Here is a 21,547-nt window from a genome sequence, read left to right as displayed (position 1 = left end):
TTTGCCCTCAAATGACTGCACTAAGTCCTAAACGTCGCCAATGTTTTTCTCTCACGGCTATGTTCTATACATGCCACATATACCTATATTGCATCGGTCGCTTCTCACTGCATTAGTTAGTGCTTTCACACGGTTGAATTTCATACTTATTATTAGTCTGCTTGCATTTCTCTTCAATGTGTTTACTAACTTATTGTTGAACTCTGGTGATGCATGGGTTGGAGTGGAAATGCTTTTGAAGTATTTTGTAAAACATTTACCGCATACTGCATTTGTGCAATACTTGTCTGTGTGCCGCGATTCAGCGACCGATTCCATGAAAATCTATCTCACTTGCCCTGCTGCCACGCAGTTTTTGTTCTCTAAACGGTCTTTGCTGCTAATTCAAGGCAGTATTTTTTTTTTCTGTCTGAAAAGCTATAAGCATTGTAAAAGCCTATGGCCCTTGCCGTATTTGGCACTGTAGATAGGCTAAGTTTACACTTCATTTACATGGTGGCACAATATTTTCCTCATTGTCTAGGAATAAGTAAATAGTGTAGACTGCGGTGAAGAAAACTATGGCGTCACGAATCGAACTAGTTCCTTGTCCCCCGTAAAAAAATTCCGCGGCGTTCCATGATTTCGCGATGGAGGAAAGCATTCAATTTCCTTCCGTATTAGGCAAGTCTTGACGCTAGTACCGAAGGCGTGACATCCCTTAAATCTTCGATTTGACAATCAAGCGGGCTCCCAAGGCGTCGTCCCCGCCCTTGCAGCGTCGTCGCAATAAGCGACGGCAAACAATCGTCGTGCAGGGTGCCGCCGGCGCGCTCCGCCAGGCGGCAGCGCGCGCGGCGCGCGACGCGGCAGTCTTGCAAGGCGCGCCTCCAAGCCTCCGGGTTCCGGCGGCGGGCAAAGCGAAAGTAGTCTCTGCGCGCGCCGGATCGAACGCAACGGCGCGCACCTGCCTGGGATACGCGTTCCGCCGACGCTCGAGCGCACAAACGGTGTCCCGGGAATGCGCGTCAGGTGAGCGCGTAGTGTGTGTGCCTGCACCGCCGACCCACCGTCCATCTGCACCAGAGCGGCCTCACTCGTTCTGCGAAGATCGCCCGGCGGGTCGCGGGAGAGTGCGTACATCGAGAAAAAAAGGCCGAGAAGGTTGGAAGGCATCGGCAGCATGTGGTTTCGGCGGCCGTCGCAAGTGCTGTGCCCTTTGCGGGCGGCGGCCACCTGTTCCACGGCGCCGGCCTGAGCCCCGGTCGTCTTTGATGCGCAAACAAGCTTCGACACACTCGGCAACAAAGGGTTGGGAATGTGCCAGCTCGTCGACGATCGGGGATTAGGAGGAGACCAGAAGCCAAAGCCAACGTGAGTATCCGTCGGAAACCGCGGTTCTGATTGGTCGGGACATATACCGAGCTGCAGGTTGCTTCACGCTTTGCTATCCTACTTTGACGCATTGTACGAATCAGTGAGCTTCTTGCATCGCGCCTGGAAGGACTTCGTCACTGATACAGCTAGAACTTGAAGAATGGCAGCGTGAAGAAAGGCTTCGTCCATCAGTTCGTCCTGAGAGAGAGAGAGGTGATAATTCCAGAACGTAACGCAATTTGTGTTGGAATTATGTTTGGACCATTGGTGTTTTAGGTTTTGCTGATATAATTTGTTTGCTGGCTTAAAATGAACTATTTTTCTAAACAACAAGGACTGGAATAGTTGTTCATGAGAAACCATGGTACCACGCGAGGAAGCACTGTTGCTCACGTCACATGACTCTGTGCCCACAGTTCAGCCATCGACCGCAGAGTTTTATGAACAAGAAACGAGAGAACTAGTGCTGCAACTGTACTTAGTGACCGTATACCGTATCCTGGCGACCATATACTAGCGCACATATGCTGCAAATAACTTACTATTCCCTTTCGCTCGTAAGGCAAACATTTCACAACAAACAACTTTTACAATGACTTGTTGCATGCGGTATCAAATTTTCAAAGCGAAGCTCGACTTGTACCATACCAATAAAAAAATGCATGCGAGTAAGGATCACTCCAATTAGCGTTCGTTGTCGTTAGCTGACCGCCATCACCAGTCGGTCGTAGAATAAGTACTCGTGAGGGACCAAATTTACAAACATTTCGCTCCTAAGTGTTCTTTGCCATTGACCAGCTGCTTTCACTAATAACTTGTCGAGCATAAGAATTGGCTGGAATTTCCGTTTAGAGACCGAGATAGTAGTGCGAGAGTTGTTGTGAATACTGGCCGAGGTTCCCATCAACTGCTAACAGATAGGAACCAACTAACTCGCGATTGAATTAACCAATAATAATAAATAATCGACAAGGGCTTCAATGACAGTATTAAGTGATGCATGAATGCGAACTAAGTATAGGTCAAGCAACTGCGAGCACGCGCTGGCACCACTATGAACCACGGCCGCGGATGGTCAGGCTCCGCAATACTTTTTTTTTTTTTTGACGGTTTCTCACCGATCCGTTAGGAGAGGCCTTAACTAAACGAGAAGCTGCGAAAGCACGAAAGCGCTTCGTGATTTCGCATGGTTTTCGATGGGGAGAGATTCTTTAAGCATTATTCTTGCGTACAGACGCGGAACGTCAACTTCATTATCGTGCAACGACCGCTGCAGACACCAGTGGACAGGCTAAGTGCTTATAGATCGCATAGGCCCATCGGGGAAATATGTACACACAGTTTGAAATACGGTGATTGGCGACAGGTCCTCGATAACTTGCATATCTGTTAACCTGCAGGGTGCCTGTGCGACGACTATCTTCAGTTATGAAAAATAGTGAAATAAAGAAAAAAGGATAATGCAGAATTGGGCATTAGGAACAATTTTATAATATTAACTGGCTATATCCCCAACCGTTCCGGACGTCAATTTTCTTTTATATAATGACCAATGCAATTGTTGTTAACCATTTTTCACTAATGAATGTTTAACCAGTAATTTTAGCATACATTTGGCAACAGCGGACATGAAGTCGGTCTGCGCTGAAGCCATGTCCGGTCGGTAGCAATCTTGAGACCCGCACCATTTCAAGATCTTCGTCTCATATACTTGCAGCGAGAGAGAGAGAATAAACATCTTTATTACGTAAATGAAGCTCTGGAGAGTCGTCCTCATTCCAGAATGTCTTGAGCTCGGGCCGCGTCCTGGGCCCTCGCAATCAGCCGTTGCTGATCCTCGAGATCGGAGCTGGCCAAGGCTCTCTCGCAAAGTTCGTTGGCTTGATAAAGGTTCGGAGGGTATAGTGGCGCCTTTCTGCAACCCTACCTTGACGTTCCGCATTGAGAATTTTCCGTGAAGCCTGTCTTAAACATAGGGGGAAAGAATTATGCAAAACACCGACGAATTTTGTCGCTCATTTCGAAGACAAATATTTAGTTACCCGCATGCATAGTACGTAGTAGGAACGAGCACTACCAAGCATACGGCAACGAGTGATTACGAGCATGTTTGTTTTGCATGCGAAAGTCACGCATAATAACGCGTACAGGACGTATATAATGATACATAGCTCCCTACCTCGGTCTATTGCGCGCGCTCTTAAGGCACAATTTTTTTTTTTCAGCAGCCACCTTTTCTTATTCTGACTTGCTTTTATTGTATTTCGTATGACACGTGACAGAAGTATTACGCGGGATTTGTAAGTACCACAGCTTACATAAAATAAAGAAGGAAAACACGAAGAAAATACAGGACAGAGCTTCACTCACAACTGCTTATTAGGACCACATATGGCACGAACCTGTACAGAAACGCAACCATACTGCCATGGGTTACCGCAAGAGTGACATCATCATAACAGCGATAATCCGGTGAAACAGATAACCGGAAGAAATTCTTGAAAAAAAAAAAAGGGGGGGGGGGGGGATAAACAGTCGTGGTAATATTAGGAACAGCAAAAAAAGTCGCACGTGTGCGGAAGAGACGTGACAGAGGCACTATCATCATTTGCAGCAGCAAGAAATCGCCACCCTAGAGTATTTTACCTCCTTTTTTTTTTTTCAGGCCTTGATCAAGCGTATCCGAAACATGTTTCTTCCACGCCACGTGTGACGAATACATGTGTAATTTTCTGCATCACACGTGTCACAAAGGCACCTGCTAGACACGTGCCACAAAGGAATTTCATATCTATGTTATGGGCAACGTGCACAGCATTATTTTTCAGGTAAAGCGTACCATGCATCGCCCACTTCGCAGTTAAATTGTACAAACAAATATACTCAGTTGAACGTTTTCTACAGTGATTTTACACGATCATGCTGCGATGTGCTTCGATCACGATGAATGCGATCACATTGAACGGTGAAGCGGTAATTTGCTATCGGCAGGAAAACGGAGCATACGTGGCTCAAACACTTGTCGTTGGATTCATTTTTAATGTCTCCAGTAAGCGCTGTCAACTTCAAAGAAAAATTTTAAAAAACGAGTAGCAAGGCAGCGAGCATGAAATATTCGTTGAAGCGCCTAGAGCTAAAGAGGCGTCAGCGTTATAGCTTTGAATATCTGTATTCTGTATTCTTTGGCATCAGTAACAGTTGCCGCTACAAATATGTGAGAGCATCGGCGGGCCGCACGTGAGCGTTTAATGTTAAAGGTCATCGTTCAATCGTAACAGACTGAAGACAGTATCTTCGTGCGGCATTGCTGCAGCGAAGGATTTGCCACGTCCATGAATGGCAGTCTACGTAAGTGAAGGAGAAGAGGAGAGTTGCTTGTACATATATGAGAGTTCACGTATGTAAAACCTTACTTCTTTGTGCACCGCCTCCTCGCGTATGGGAATAACATTCACATACACGCAAGACACGTTCATTAGGGAATATTGGGCGGAAACTAAGAGACCGAGTCCATTTCTTAAGTGGTTACGGTTGTGCAATTGGGCATCTAGTTGGAATCGGACCACGAATGAAAATCTGGTTTGACAGTTTTTTTTTTTTTATGTTGCGCGTATGTAATTCGAAAGCAAACGTCCTCACGTCTACAACACCGCAAGCCACGCCTCACTCTGCGTTCCTTTCTGCTCGTAAAGGGGTGCTGACCCCACGCGCGCCGCATTCTCAACAATGTGCTCACAGCAGATGAAAAGAGAGAACGTTGAGGAATAGCGACTGCCATTATCTGACGACGCTGTTTAAACAAACAAGCCGGAAAGCAGCTGCGAGCTCTCACGACCCCGGCGCGCACTCCGAACAGACCGTCGAGAGCAAAAGCCGCCCTCCCCGAGGAATTCTGCCCCCGCACTTGGCGCATTATTGAAATCAGTTTAGATCGGCGCGCGCAACAACAAGCGAGTACAATGCGAGGCGAGCACAAGTAAGCTACTCGTGCCAAGTTCGCAGAGCGTGCAAGCTTCGAATTCCACAACTACTTGCTCCCGCTAACTCGCTGTTGCCGCACAGAATTCCAAGATGCCGAGTGAACGTTAGGCTCGGAAGCGAAGAGAAAGGGGAGAACGCCTCTTTCTTGCGGGGTTCGCTGCCTTGGCCACCCGCTCTCGTGCCCGTAATGAGCCGCGAAACCGGCCATTAGCCCCCTTGGAAAGAAGCGTCTCTTAGCGGGCGCTTTTCTGGCTCCGGCTGGCTAGTACGAGCTCGCGGACGAGCGAGTGAGGGAGTGAGTCGGGTGTTGCCACTCTTTTTCTTCCACTACTAGGAGGAGTAAGTTCGTGCTTTCGGCCGGCTGGAAAAGGAGCACATAATCACGCTTCCGGAATGGAAGCCCGACGCTTCAACACAAAGCTACGCCGTCATAAGCAAACATCGTCCTCACCGTGACAAGAAGCAAGAGGGCTGGGACGGACGTTCTTCTCCATAGCAACGAAAAAGACTTGCAAGAAAGCGGAGATAGGGAAACAATTGATCCGTTCTACATCGCTGCGCAACGCGACACAACGCGCTAACTCTCAAGTAAGGGCGAAGTAATTTGAAATGAGTGGCTGGAGACGAACCCTGCAATAAATGTTAGATGCGTAACGGCGGCTACGTGAAACTGAAGGAGAAAGTCCGGACGGCTGTTAGCTCCATAGAGTTTCACACTATAAAACCTAGAGGGAAATGTGGCGCTGCTGCGCCGTGGTATGCAAGGGAATGCCGGTATATTGTGGATTCGGATTGCCATCGTTCTTGGAGAGCCAGAACGCCTTGAAGACGCGCCTGGCTAGCACCGTTCCGTCTGTCACAATGATTCTTTTCCTGATAAAACAGGACGTAAAACACTACTTTAGCTTTACTATTACACAAAAAACATGTTTTGTTTAATTTTGAGGACATACTATTGGATGCACAATTCTATGAAACGTAAAAAGTATAAGCTGGCCGCTAAAGTTGGAGGGCAGACGACAAGACTCTCGCTCGCTTTGGAACAACTTGTCGTCTGTTCTTGCTTTTCTTCGCTTGATGCTGTATTGTATGTGAGTAAACTTTATTGAGAGATGTAATATGGGTGAATGAAAGCCTTTTATGTAGATTTTATTTTAAGAACGCGTTATTTGTGTAGCCATATCCACGTTTTAGACGAAGCCTCGTACAACACCAGCCAACACAAGCCTCGCAGACACAAATCCCGTCATTCCCATGAGGGCACGGCAGCCCTTTAAGAAACTCACATAGACGGTGGCGCCAGTTTACCCTCTAGGTGTTATAGTGAGAAACTCTATAGTTAGCTCATCCAGCTTCGCTGACGTGTGCCTTGATTATCCGAAGGCACAGTGTGTACAAGCGCATGAGTATTGCGCTCTTTCGATGGTTGTGCTCGTGTTAGCTTCATGTTACAAATAAAATAGGCGATGCTTCCTGTTGACGCCCTAAAAAAATAAGTACTCGGAAAAGAATCGGTTAATCTAGTTCTAATAATTTCTCAATAAACCACGCAGACCCGCTTCGAAAAGTTCACCGTGGTCAGCAGTGCGACTAAGAGGAATTTCATCATCTGTTGCATTGCTGCTAATAATTGCCGTAAGAATTCGCCGGTACATCGTCTGTGCATCCGCACCAATGGGTTGACCGCACAAATGGAATTATATCTGGCAATTTCGTCGCTGTATTGCTTTTACTTCCAATTGGTGAGTGCCTGTACTTGGCACTCACTCCAACTTCTCGTTCTCAGCTAACCCATCTGTTTCTGCAAGTTTGCCAAAGCGGTCATCACTCATCCATAACAGTTGCCCTTTCAGCTAATCCATCTTCCATCCAGCTCGAGCATCTTCCAGCTTTGGGACACGCTCAAAGGAGGCACAAAGTGGTACTTCCGCTCTGTAAGTGTTCCGCTGTTCCCTCGGCGTTCCGTGGCTTGCGAGACCAAAGGCGATTCTTCTTCCGCCGGTGTAGCCTGACAGAGACGCTTCATTATGCGCCGATCATTAACATACCCCCGTCTTGCGCCATCAGGCATCATGTGGGCAAGTGATGCCAAGAAAACTGCTCCCGTTGAGGGATGCGTGCTAACACTGTTTTATAACTTGCTCTGCTAGTCGTTTATTTAGTTCACTGCCGCCACAAGGCATAATGACCGTGCCCCGCTGTCAACCTCATCACGGCGATCCCAAATCGGGAAGTTTTCTCGCTTCTCTGCAAGGTCCCTGTGAGCGAACTAACAGCTCCGAATCGTTCATGACGGCACTGCAAGAAGACAAGGCACAAAGGGCAACATGAGCATCAGGACATGTGTCTTCAACGATTCGTCCAGCTTTTAGTATTCTACCCGATCGTTTTAATATCCGTCCTTAATTCACTGACTGTTCTGCTTCTGTCTCTGTCATTGTTTTGATCATCGATGTCCTGGCTGCTCAGCTTTCCTTTTTTTTTTTCGAGGTACTACTCAGGGATGTAAAGTCACTGTTTATCGCGACGTCCTTACTCCGCACATCTTAGTAGAGCGGCCCCGATGTTCGCATTCCTCTTCAATGCATACCAGCCGAGCTTCTCCTCTTGTTCCACATCTGTGCGGTGAAGCGCGCGTAGGTGTTGCGTTGCTCCTACAGACAACTCCGGAGAGATGGCTATACGCGCATGTTTCTTGGACGTCTATAACGCATCGTTGTCCAGTCGTTGTCTTATCTTTAGAGTTATTGCCACTGTCACCTCGCTTGTATGACATGCGCCTAAATCTACGAATATAAATGCACTCCGGAGAATGTTCAGTTCCTGTCACTTTCCGCAAGCATATAACAAAAGTGTTATTTAAGCATAGAACACGGCATACTGTGTATGCTTGAGCGCAGTCATGTGAACAATTAATGCTCGCCGTTGACAATAGAAATATCGTCCAAAAAGTAATGTTGCGCCTTTTCTTTCTTTTGTAGAGAGCTGTCGACTCCATAATTAAGCTATGAGGTCTCAATTCGATAGCGCCACGAGAAATTACACCAACTTTTATACGACCAGTTTTAAATGGGCGCCGAGTGCAGCGCGCCTTCGCGTGGAACTAAAGCGGTTGGAGCACGCCTCACTCAGCCCGGTTCAGTGCTTGAAGGCCACGCAATATCCATGCCACCTAAAGCTGTCAAAGTGGCCCATCCGTCGGTAGGCTTCTCCTGCAAACGCTCAAGTCATGTGATAAACGCAGGAGGAACCTCTCTCGCCGGTTATCACGTTGCGTGATAAATGTTCTCACCTTTTCACAACATCGCCGTAATGTGCGTGCGTACGTGTCAGTGGCATCTAATACCACGGGACCGCTACACAAGGTTTCGGTGACATAAGTAGTCCCCGGCTTTACGACCGAAGCCGCGTTGCACTTCGCGCATGCTTTGAACTGCTCGCATTAAAAAACGACGTAATTACTTGTAGTCACGAAACATTGGGGCTCCATAACGTATCTACGGGGCCCAGTATTAATTTAAAGAGAGATGAAAACATGAGAAACAATTTGTCCCGATATTAATTTGAAGTGTGCACGGAGTGTTGATTACATGAGTTAAGCCTGGTGCAAAAAAAAAAAAAATGAACGGAGAACAGTCTGACCATGCGTTCGTCGAAGTGGTTTCAAAGGTGGAAAAAACAAAGAGGCCGAGTAATCTATCAAAACTTTTTTTTCTGAAACTGCGTGACAGACTTGAGTTAGGTAACTACAGAAAAATAATTGAGAAACCTTCGGCAATGAAGGTATTATCCTGGATTATTTTTCTCCGCGCACAAATGCAAGCACTCGAAGTGTCGGGAGCGCACAGAATCCTGACAGCTAACGTTCTCTAGTTTTTGCTGCGTGAAGTGCCTGGGCCAGCCATGGTAACTTCCAAGAGGGCTGCGTAAGAGCTAACCATTCATACAAAGTCATTCTCATTTTTTTTTCTTCGGGTTTTTATTTTTCACTTGGCAAGCACACTTTCTAACACTGCTGCGTCTAAGAAAGGCAAGCCTTTGGTTGGTTGTTTCTTACTTTCTAACGAAGCTTTTCATCCACTATGATCAATTGCTTCCTTAATTCGCTTTTGTAGCTTGCCCGTGCTCTTCCCGTACGCGCATGCTCTACAGCGACCTTTATAGGTATACACGATGCTTATATTGGAGGCATCAACGATGTTTCAGTCAAACTGTCGTATGTTTACGGTTCTTGCTCTCCTTACTTTTCTAGAAGCAACGAACTTAGGGGCACGTTTGTAACCCAGCAACTATTTATTTTATTTTACATTCCTTAGTAGCTTGACCTGCAGGGACGGGCCCTACTGTATGTTGTACTTTATTCTTTGAGATTTCTCATCTCGCTCTTCCCTTTCCTCCTTCCTCCCCTCCTTCCTATCTTTCCTTCTATGTTTCTCTCGTCCTTTCTGAAGAGTAGGCAGGCGTTGTGCCCCTTCTGGTGGCAGTTGCCAGCCTTGCTTCTCGCTTTCTCTTTCCTATGTATATGTTTTCAAATCAAATAATAATAATAATAATACAAACCCAGGTCGTTATTGCTGATCTCTAACGCGATTAAATAGCACACGAAACATGGACATAAAGAAGTGACGAACACACAGCGCTCGTCACTTCTTTGTTCGTGACCGCGTTTCTTGCGCTGTCTTCCAGCTAGCAGTGAACCAAGTACTCCAAGTTATAAATGTGCTGTGCTGATCTCGCCGATCCGCGCCACGCGTTGTCTGTCATCGGCATTCTGACAATACACCGGACGTCCGCGTATTATTGCGATAGCAATTACATGGACTCTCAAAAGCAGATTTCTGCCGTCGGCGTCGCCGTCGCCGTCGCCGTGAGGTTCCGTATGACGTCAATGGGGATGAAATCGGCGCCGCGCGCCGAACGCTGTATGTGCGAGTGAAAGATCGCGAGGGGCGCGCGCTTTTACGGGGAATGAACGCACGGCGGAGAACAAACGCGCGTTCTGCGCCGTGCTCCCTTAAGGGCTGCAGAAGTAGGCGTCTCTTTCCTCCTTTGCAATCACCATATATGTAGAGCAAACGCGCCTTCTTCCGACGCGCGAGAGGCCATGGGGGAGGAAAGGGAGGCGACGTTTAGCTGCGGCACCAAGTGCCTATTTATATCAGAGGCTCCGGCAACAGTCACCAACGGGCCGCACGCATTTTGAGCGAACGCGGGCAAAACGCCGACGGCGTCGACAACAGTTCTGCGTGTTGCCGGTGCTGCTGCATGTCCAAGTTTATACAGCTGATAAAGCTGCTATCCATTACTCCGTATAGCTCTCTTCCAAGTTTGCTATCGCAATTGATGATTCACCTGTCAGGTGAAACTGCGACAACTTTTTTCTTATTTCCTTTCTTTCTTTACTTCATTATGCATTCCATGGTATACACCGGAGGACCATCTGACCTATAACTTCACCTTCCTTGTTAATCACCGCTAAAATAGCGTTTACTCAACTTTCACTACCAATCCATGGTCTATCATGTAACTTTGCGCCTCGATCATTTTTCCTCTTCTTTGCTCCTTTATGATACCATTAGATAAAAAGATTAAATTCTGTTTTTTTACCTTCGAGAACCACGATATGATTATGAGGCGCGCCGCAGTGAGAGACTCTGGTCTAATTTCGACTTCTTTGGGCTCTTTAACATGAAATCAATGCTCGTTACACGGACGTTTTTGCATTTCGTCCCAATCGGAATGCGGCACCCGAGGCCTCGATTTGATCCCGTGCTCTTGGGCTGAGCAGTCCAACGCCAAAGCCACTATGCCGCCACGGTGGGTTATGATACCATCAACAAGCGATGAAGTTATCAAATGTTGTGCCATTGAGAAGGGCAGCCCTGCCGTAGCACGTTAGACGCCATCGTCTTTCTCAGTTGTACAGCAGAATTCGATCCCGCGAGACCCGTGTACCGTCCCTTTTGGAATTATGGTTCCCGCTATCATGCCCCGCTGTAGTTTGTCCTAGAAACTGGCCAGTATCAATGCATTAAACTGTTTATAGCGCCGGGCAAAGGGCTTAAACTAAAAATAACGATGAATATTGCTACCAAAGAAAATGACAGCGTATGGCTCACAAAGAGATCAAAGAAGACAAGCAGGACGAACAGTTGGCGTTTCAGTGACGGGAACATCGCCATCAACAACAACGACGTGCGCCAATCTTCGCGCTAGAAACAGCCACTGTTTGGGAGACATGTGCAATTACAATGTGCATTTAACTACACACGTGTAGCATATAATCTACGAAAAGAACGCGATATTTCAGGCGCGCCGCCTCTGCTATATTCTTCGGTGCAGTGAACCTTGCGTTCATCGGCGCTTGTGAAACCCACGTGATTGATTGGCACACTCTATCAGAGTTATGTCATGGGAAGCTAATCAAGAGTCAAATCTCTTCCAACAAAAATACATGGATCGTAGAAAGTGCCTATAACCAAGTGTTCCCATTATGATGTTTCAATCGATCATGACTGCGCGTTTGGGTAGCAATTAGCAGCAGCTCATCAAGTCAAGGGGAACGTTCGGTTGGCCACAGTTTGCTCATCTCGGTAGGCGCCCCGACTCTCGGTTAGGGCTAGCATTAGGTACCTATAATTTGTAATGAACTAAAGCTGAGTGCTACGCACACGTGCATACGTCACCATACCGCCCGACGTTTCGACCTTTGCGAACAAATGTTTCTCCGAACTTTACATGTATGGACAAATATTTCACGGAAATTTGCATGTCTATGCAAACATTTAGCACTGCTTTAATTTCAAAAATATATTAGATTAACGGATGTCATGAATTGAATGCAATTTCGTCAGCCTTACATCAAAGGTATTTCTCATTCTAACACCTGCTCTTCGAAAGTAACTACCCAAAGTTCTTCGTGGAAGCAATGAAATTATTGTGAAATGTAGAATAACTGATTGTGTCTCTTTGCAAAGGCGCGCTAATTCTATAGGATATCTGCTTGCTCATATGCGCCAAGAATTTTATAATGACATGACAAAATGCGTTCGAACAGCACAGTAGAAATGATCAAATGAAAATCGCGTTTAGTTCTTCTAAATGCCGCTTCTGCTTAGTACATGCAAATGTTGACAATCCGAGCTACATGTGTAATCGTGTTCCTTTCTCTCTCTCTGATTGCATGGACGATCGCTCGTTCTTCGTCGTTTCACGTACAGGGAGAATGTTCAACACGTTGATACGTGCAAGAGTGCCTGCGTGAATCGTCCCCGCTGACGCAAAAGTGCTGCAAAGGTGAAGCAAAAAAATATAAGCTCGGAAAGAAGTAAGATAACCCGCCCTAATAAAGGGGCGGCAGCGCCCACCTACGGCATTATGCGCGGTGTTATTCAAATGTAAAGCCGCGTCGCTGGCAGGACAGATGATGGGAAAATAGCGCAAAACAAAAAGAGGACAAGTCTGAAACTTGTCCCGACCCGAACCCATCCGCTTTGCATAAATGATGGCAGGCCTCAGGCTTGCTTCGCAGCCCGCGCGGAAAAGAAGTCGTAAAAAAAATGCAGTGAGAACTGCACCAGCGCGTACGATGAGAAGGTTGTAACGAAGGAGCTTAGCGTGTCGGCTGCCTTGCTTACACACACACGCACACTCTCTCTCTCTCTCTCCTCTTGAGCCTGTCTCTCTTGGTCAAGCTTAGCGGTTATAATTAAGATCTCCTGCTGCGGGTTGTGGAAATTAATGACGGTTGTTATGGGAAGTGTAATTATGCTAAGAACAGCTTTTTCTTCAAAAAAATCGAGCTCGGCTTAACGCTCAGTGTGGCGTTTCCCAATTTTACTCGCAATTCTCGAGGAAAGCTTCCTTGAAATTTGGGGACTTGAGGGACGCATATTGGGCTGGCTTGTGAAATCTTCTCTTCCTCGCTTTGCTGTTTAAGCCATCAGGAAGTATAGCTGCGCTCCTTTATAACTCGCTCAATATTGTGACGCAGACGAAAAGCGCAAGGAGTGTTTTGTCGTAAAGGCAGCAATTTGCGTGACATTCTGCCGACTGCGCCGCTGCCGTCACGTCAGCCGTTGGCGCACTAAATATCTGTCGCGTCGGCAAAATTCTCTGTAGCGAAATCGAAAGTTCTGTCGCCACTGCAGTGTCGACGTTGGCTCAGCGACGACAATATGTCGCACTCAAGCACGGAGCGTTGCTGTTACGCCACTACCACTATTAGTGTTGCAACAATAAAATATATTCGACGCGGAGACCAGACTTCAGGCTTGCGACAGATGTTTTCGGCGCGTTTCGGAATGTTCTCCGTCATATACTTCAACTGGCGAGTCATCCATTATATTGTCGAAACACGCGAAACACATATTGTTGATATTCGACAGTTCCGTGGGAATCGATACCGGTTTCTACATGTGGCTAAGCACGTTGTCACAAAAAAAGAAAAGCATCTCCGGTTCGTATTAACGATATAAAATACAAGTAGTACACGAATGTTCCTAAATGTAAGAACAAGTCGCAGTAAAATTATTGGCTGTCACTTTCCCAGTGCTTTGCTTTTTTTTTTCAGATTCTAAGTTCATGAACTCTTTTGCCCGATGTGTTCATGCCTGGCGAGACAGACACGATAGTTAAGCTCGTCTAACTTGCTTCGAGGTAAATGTCCTCGAGGGAGTCGCTATAATATAGTAGTCAATCACGTAAACCAGCCGCCGCCTCTGAGGCAGCAGCACTTTCGCGCACACAGGACGAGTACACACGAAACGAGAAAGGGATAAGAACTTGGCCTTTGAGTGAGCAAGATGTCTTTTGTTTTCACTTGGCGTGGCAATCTGTCAGGGCGTAATTACATTTCTCTCGCGGAGCCCTTTTGTCTTTCCCGTTTGTTTCTGTCCCTCCGGACGCGCCTGTATCCATCCTCAGCGTTATTTATCTTCCTCTTGTTTCCCGCAATGTCCGGGACTCTAGCGCCGACAGAAAGAGCACGTTGGGCGATTTTTCATCGCTCAGAACCACAGCTGCCGAGTGCGGCACTTCTGCTTCTTTCTTTTTATTTCATCATCGACAATCAATAACGTGCATGGACTACGGGCTGTAGAATTGCTTTTCGAGTCAGCACGGCGAAACGCAAGCAAATCTTGTTTCCGCAAAGACCAAGACGCCTTTAAGGTTTTCCGGTCAGAAGCTTTAACGAAGCGCGAAGAGTCTTTGAGCTGATAAGATTGTCTTGTGCTGTGCTGCAAAACTACGATTATCGAGCGTCACTGTTCAGCGGTAAAGGCTAATCTGCTTTGCCCCGAAATGCTCCTCCAACAAGTGGGTTGAAACGGATTTTGCTTAGATTTTAAGAAAAGTTTCTTTACGCTTGCTAGAAACAGCTGCCTAACGTAAAAGCGATAGCCTTTCTTCTCTCTTTCCTTTTCTTTGTTTTTTTTTAAGACAGATTTTAAAACGTGTGTCATGACCGATTTGTCGACGTTTATTTTTATTTTTATACATTGATTTATGCATTCATTTGGTTCAGAATACATGATCGTCGGGTTGCTGGAGACGAAAGGTGACGTCGACGGTCCCCTAACTAGCGCAGTGTATAGCACAGCCGCTCAAAAAAAATTGTAGCCACACAGAATGGAGACGTTGCTAGCACCAGTACAGTATCACTATGTTGTATAACCGTGTTGAGGCTCTATAGCTTGCGTGGAGGCCGGAAACAAACGGGACCGTAACAGAGATAAAGTGCATGTTGCTCAAGGAAACAAAGCAGTTTGATGCCCGAAGGAAAACGTCAAGAGTCAAGCATTGCTTACTTCGCACAAAATATTGCCTTCTCTGTGTACGACTAAAAAAGAAAAGACGACCAACGCACGCACAGCATGGCAAGGAAAGTCTCGCTGTTGACTCCGCGGGCGTTGCAGCACTTTCAGCGACTTGCGTCGCCGAAGCTTGCTGCTCCGCATAACTTTACTGCGCAAGGTGGAGCGCGCTTACAGGATAGGTTTCTATGCAAGGGCATTTTGGCTGGGCGATCGACTCGAGCAAATGGTGGGGTAAATCGAAATAGCTCCCCATTTCCGACAAATGAAAGCGACAATGTCGAGGCACTTAATGAACTTTCACCTCTTTTTTTTCTCTTTCTCTCTATTTATTTATGAGCAGTGCCGCGACCACTCGGGCCCATGCCTGCGCGAACGATCATCAAAAAGTAAGCGAACTATAGCGAAGCTCTGTTCGCTGCCATCTCATGCAACGCTGATGAAGGCTAAGAGAAAGTTCTTCCGCACTAGATAATTCGCGCTAGTAAGCAGTTCCTTCCGAGTTACCCGAAACCACTAACCTAACGACGGCAGCGATCGGTTTTGAAGACAGCAATTTATTTAAATGAGGACCGGAAAGTGGAAACTTGCTGCTATTGCAAGCAACATTTTTTTTTTATTTCAGCCTTACAGCAGGTTTTCTTAAATAAGAAAACGCTGTTCTGTGCTCCGCGTCGCACTTTCAGAAGAAAATATGGCGACCGGATTACCTCAATGCCTGCTCTCTCTCTCTCTTTGCTCTGTATTTCGCAACTGTGTACTCGCCGACGTGAAGGGAGCATCGTAACGTTAGTCATTCTCTTGGAATATTTTCTTTCTCTCTCTCTCTCTCTCTCTCTCTCTCTCTCTCTCACTCCCTCATAGTTACTGCGAAATGCTAATGCAGACTCCGTGAAGCACAGCTTATTTGCGAGAGTGCGTTCGCGCATAATTTAAAACAAGGGCGTTGCACACAGCAAGCGTGAGTAGCTTTTTTAACGCAAGTTGGCCGTATGGTAAGCTCATCCGGAGAGTATCCTATTTGTCCCCCGCCCTTTATTTTTCCCTTGTGCTCATTCGATTCGGCTTAATCTCGGAGTCGCAACATTTCTCTGTTCTCTGTTCTTTGCTTTCCGTCGCCGCTTCTTTTGCGAGCCCACCCACTTTGAGTAATTTCAGAGACACGGCGAAGTCTCCTTCATGTTTTTATTCTTCTGCTGTTGCTCTTCTCGGAATAGGCGGTTATTTCGACAGATTTATCACGGCCTGTCGTTCTACGAAGTAGAGTCCGACATTTTGAGAGCTCGCCGTCGTCAGAAACGCATATTGCGCGCTGACTAAGTACAGAGCCGCCATTGGTACTCTTTTTTTTTTTTCACGTCAGCGTTCCTGCTTTCAACAACGCTCGATCCCGAGTTGGAAAGAAATTTTACATCTGCTGAAGATATATAAATATACATATGTATTTTTGTGCAGGTCCCGGCGAACGTTGCTTTGCTGTTCTATCTATCTCTTTCTTTCGTTCTTTCTTTCTTTTCTTCTTTTTTTTTCTACTTAGAGAAATTGCACCATTATTCAGAGTCAGAGTAGCGAGAAAGCATTGAGATTGCCGTAGAGGGGCTGGCGTTTCATAATGACGACTATTGTAGACGTGACGCGTTGTAACTGTTCTTTTTGGAGACAAACAATTCAAACAAAACTGCCAAAATCGTTCCGCCGAACACGTCCCTCTCGTTACCCTTCTTGTGTTTTTGTCGTTTTTCGTTTTTTTTTTTTTTTTTCACCTGATTTCTTTTGTAAGAAGATTGAAAAATCGTGTCAGAAACAAGAATGCACACAGAAAACACGGGATCGTAAACGCTGAACCAGCATAACTTTTGCAAACATCAAAAAAAGTCTAAATAAATGTTAATTTTTTTAAGGAGGCAATAAAGACTGACACTTTTGTAATCACGGGAAGCTCTAAGCAGAAAACGGGGACATACAATTTATCTGCGCATGAAAGCAGAACCATCCCTATAGAGAAGCATTAATACACTGCCTAACCTGCCATCAATCGCAAAATGTATTCCTTGTTCGTGTATGTATTTCCTTTTTTTTTTATACCACTTCTCTGGCTACCTCATACCTTGCGTATACAGTCTCATCGGTATAATTTGCTTCTTTTCGCCCCCACCTGAATCGTTGGAATACTTGATTTATGAGTAACGTGACCCGGATATGTCTCTCGCTCCGGTCGGCCGTGAACGAACGAGAACAACTTTATATTCGCGGAAGCCTGAACGCGATTGTCGCAGCTCCATTCCTCACCTAATGCGGGTCATCACGCACCAAGCAGCGGAATAGATTTTCAATTAGTTCCGCGTTCCAATTTCCTTAGCGCAGACAGAGCGGGGACCCTTTTTTTGCCCCGACCCGTCTAATCGGTTCGGGAACGATCGCTCTCCTTCGCTCCTTGAGTGCGCCTCGAGACCCTCGCGAATCTGATATTGGCGCCTAATGAGTGCCCTCGGCGCGCGCCTCGTCGGCTCGCGTCTCTGTTGCTGTCTTGGCCCTTTACCCTTTCCGTATTGACTCGGCGTGTTCGACGGAGTGGGCGCAAAAACAATCACATCGACTAGGGAGCGGACACGCCACTTGCGCGACGAAGTGAGGACACTGTCAATTGGGCAGTTCGATGTCGCCTCCGAGGAGCCGTTGCTGGAATGACAGCACACTGAAGCGAGGACACCAATCGACTCTCGGCGACGTTTCCTCGGCACTAGTATCGAGGCCGCGAGCGCGGATAGCGTCACCGACTTTGTGCGGTCGCGTATATGCCAGTTAGTAGCCACCATATTCAGTAGAGCTGCTCACTTAACTGCGCATTGACTTTGCATATATACCTATAATCACAGCTGATGGGTGGTCCAACGTTTCAGCCACACAACTGTTTACGGTGGCTATGTTTATCCGACGTTACGTTCGGGAAAGCCGAACTGTGGAATACGTCTGGAAGAAGTCTGTATTCCTGTGTTCGAGAAAGAGCGTTCCTTTGAAATATTATCGCGATGCAGCTGGGACAGAACTTAGACGACTGACATAATTTAATAATTGCTTCTTGAATTGGTAGAATTGGTTGTTTGATTGGTTGTTCCTCCGTGAACTGGGCGCAGCCCACTCTGGGAGATCGGCCATGAATCTGGCTTTGCAAGTTAAGAAAACTAATATTAATTTTGAGAAACATAATTTGAAAAATCTTGGTATATGGAAATTTTGAAATCAAAAGTTAGGTGACATGTGAAAAACTCGTCACCATGAGAAGTCGGCCATTCGTGATAGGGTGAAATAGACGTAAAACAAATTTTGAGACTTTTATCACTATTTAAGTTGAAGTTGATTTATTTTGACCAAACAAAGTACAAAAGAAAATTGCACATGAGATGTGGTTGGGAAGGTGGGAAAAAAACTACAACATGTAGCTTGAATGGCCCCACCTCTAAGTACCCGGCAGCGGGCACTTTGGTACAAGCAAGGCATGTACAGCGCCCAAATCTTTAACTAGCGTTCGCGAGCGACGACTTTCGGTGCGCCAGCACCTTAAATTAGGAACAAACTTACAAATGACTATGCTATCTGACTATGCTCACAAAGCTCGTGAAGATAGCATAGTCATTTGTAAGTTTGTTCCGAACTTAAGGTGCTAGCGAACACAAAATCGCCGCTCGCGCACGCTTGTTAACGATTTGTGTGGCTGTACACAAAGACTGTTACAGCTGCGATACTAGTTTGCTAAAGAATAGCAGATACTTTCGCGGAAGTAAATAATACATATACAAAAAGTCTGTTAAAGCTGCAATATTAGTTAAACAGTATTAGTCTTCCAGTAATTTAGTCAATTCGTAGGGTGTCTGAAATACAGATTCGATTTTTAGGGGTCCGGAATGACCTCTTTAGCTTTCAGGAATCGAAGAAGCATTTCCGGTGGCCAGCCTTAGAAAGAAAATCAAAATGCTGACAATCACAGCTGTTCTTCGCATTGGCAACTCTTCATTTAAATGTCCAACCCCAAACTTACAATATTTCCAAATACTAGGGCACTAACTGTAAAATAAATTTCGCAACGCCACTTTTCTTAGCCTGTGATCACGTGAGCACCGTGTTCCAACCACGGTTTGAAGAAGCATATTCAGAGGGGCACACAGTTAACTGAGATCCCTTTACAGAGTTTTTTTTTTTTTAACAGAAAATAGATTCATGGCTTTCTGTTCTACATTTTCCCCTACCTGATAAGAGCTTTCGAAATGTGCTAAAATTCACGTAAGTATTCCAGTTCCCAGTAACTGAAGTTAAGGGGCACACAAGCTCAAAAATCACCGTATAGGAAGGTTATCACTACTAGTGCCCGAATTGAGAACTGACCATAAGAAGATAGACAAATGAGAACTACAAAAATTAAGGTCTAGCGCTGAAGGTTACTGGTTACGTACAAAATGGGATGCTCTTGTAGATGTAGATGTCCATCCTTAGCATTATTTTTTAAACAAGCGTGTAGACTTCGTCGTCGTCTGCGCACAGAGCTCGCGTCCCTTTTGGTTCTCGTCATCGCCGCGTGTCGTGGCCCAGGGCAAAAGGGCGCTCGACAATACCGAAAGAAACTCGTCGATATTGCGTTCCTTGTGCATCTTACGACAAAATTAGGTTAGAAAAATATTACGGACTACATTATCTGAAATTGTTTGTTGGCAGCGTCCTAACAGCGAAAAGAACTAAGGCAGAAAGGAACAGATACTACTTTTTTTATGTAATGGGGAAGAAAGAATAGATCACTTTTTTGTCGTGCCACTGAACTTACTAAACTGAGACAAATGATCTTTGAAATTCTATCTCGCAAAATTGGCCTGCATCTGACAATTCCCGTCATCCTTGCATTTGGAGCTTCAACTCTCTGATGCAGCCACAGAGATGTTTGTGCCGCCATCCTGGAATTTTTATTGGTTCCAAGCGATTTCCCGGTTAAATCTGATTCTTTTATCATCGCTATATTTAGCACATTTAAATTCAGGCACGTCATTCATTTTCTTGCATCGCTCACCTTGAGTTTAACAATTTTCGCAATGTGGCAAGCGAAATTTATTTCCATAATTCATCTAGTTTCACCCACCCGAGTCTTGGCCAATCCCCCAGAGTGTGCGTGAGCCACGTGTTCAGAGAACAACAAGACTTTTCGTTCGAACCATTTCCATCTTCGGCCTTCGCGCTATCAGAATGCTGCCAGCGAGATGAACCAACTGAAATGACTGAAAGATGAAGGTATTGAAATGGCTTCATCTGGAGCATCTGTGGCATCTAACTGTCAAACTGTAGGCCAGTAATAATAAGATTGAGACCAGTAATGCTATAGCCTGCCAAGCTTAGCACTAACTAGCAGCCTGTTTATGTATGCATTCGATGCCACCCTGCAATAGAGACTATACGGAGATTCCGAAGGCAGAAAACCGTTGGCATATCGCGGTGAGCTTTGCGAGCTCCCTCGAATTGTTTGCTAGGTAACCCTGTAATTAGGGCCACTGTAACGTGCCCTGTAATTAGGGCACGTTTGCAAAATGGCGAGCGTTGGGACTGAGAAACCCACTAAACTAAAAACAAAAAATCGCGTATAGTCCATATCGTGACGCATGCGTATGAAGCAACGAAAAGTGGTCTGATGAAGTACACTTACTTGCATACGCAGCGCCCCTGCGTGTTGCGTACACAACAGATACCGGACGCTAAACCAAAGCTGTCTCATATTGGTTCTACATGAAAGGCTCACACGAAAGCAAACTAGATATTCAAATATTTTTGACAGTTAGGCTTCAGCACTAAGACTAACTATTTCACCCGCTAAGCTCGCTTAACCTGTGAAGTACTGACTAAAATTATCTCGATCTTTTTCTTTTTTCTTTGTGGTCTTCTTTTTATAGTTTTGATACGCAGTGGGGGGAAAAGTTAGCCGTCACGGAACGGTGCCTTTTCATTTCTCAGTATTCTGCGCGCACGGGAGCCTCAAGCAATAAAGATCGATCGACCCGGAGAGGATTGAAGTACGCTGTCTTCACTCGGCGAGGTGTTAATATTGCGTGCCGTCAGGGCTTGGCAGCGTATATTAGCCGCCGCCGCCGCCGCCACCATGGTCGAAACAGCGTCGACTGTCACGGCACTCAAGGGCCTCCGATCGATGAGCCTATACGACGTACCAGCAACGAAAGTCTCAACGGTGCCATAAAGCAGCAACCAAAACACTGCTGTGCGTTTTCTGTAAGCTGTTGAACAGACACAAAACTCGGGCAGGGCCGACGAGAGTTCGTACTCGCGCAGTTTGTATAACTCCTGGCTATAATTATGTTTGCTCAATGCGTATACAAGGCAAAGCCGAGCTTTGGAGTCGCGAACAA

The 21,547-nt window shown here is 46.1% G+C and overlaps 1 protein-coding gene across 1 annotated transcript in view; it reads left to right on the top strand.

Moving 5' to 3' along the window:
- The first annotated feature begins 872 nt into the window (after positions 1-872).
- The window catches only part of LOC119449642 (uncharacterized), a 107,202-nt gene continuing 86,527 nt past the window's right edge, over positions 873-21,547 (top strand). Inside the window, exon 1 of the mRNA XM_037712863.2 lies at positions 873-1,353. Coding sequence (XP_037568791.1) covers positions 1,298-1,353 — 56 coding nt within the window. The 5' untranslated portion in view covers positions 873-1,297. The remainder of the gene's footprint in view (positions 1,354-21,547) is intronic.

The sequence above is a fragment of the Dermacentor silvarum genome, chromosome 4 (assembly GCF_013339745.2).
Source record: "Dermacentor silvarum isolate Dsil-2018 chromosome 4, BIME_Dsil_1.4, whole genome shotgun sequence".
Taxonomy (NCBI): Eukaryota; Metazoa; Arthropoda; class Arachnida; order Ixodida; family Ixodidae; genus Dermacentor; species Dermacentor silvarum.
This window is presented reverse-complemented; position numbering and strand designations above follow the sequence as displayed.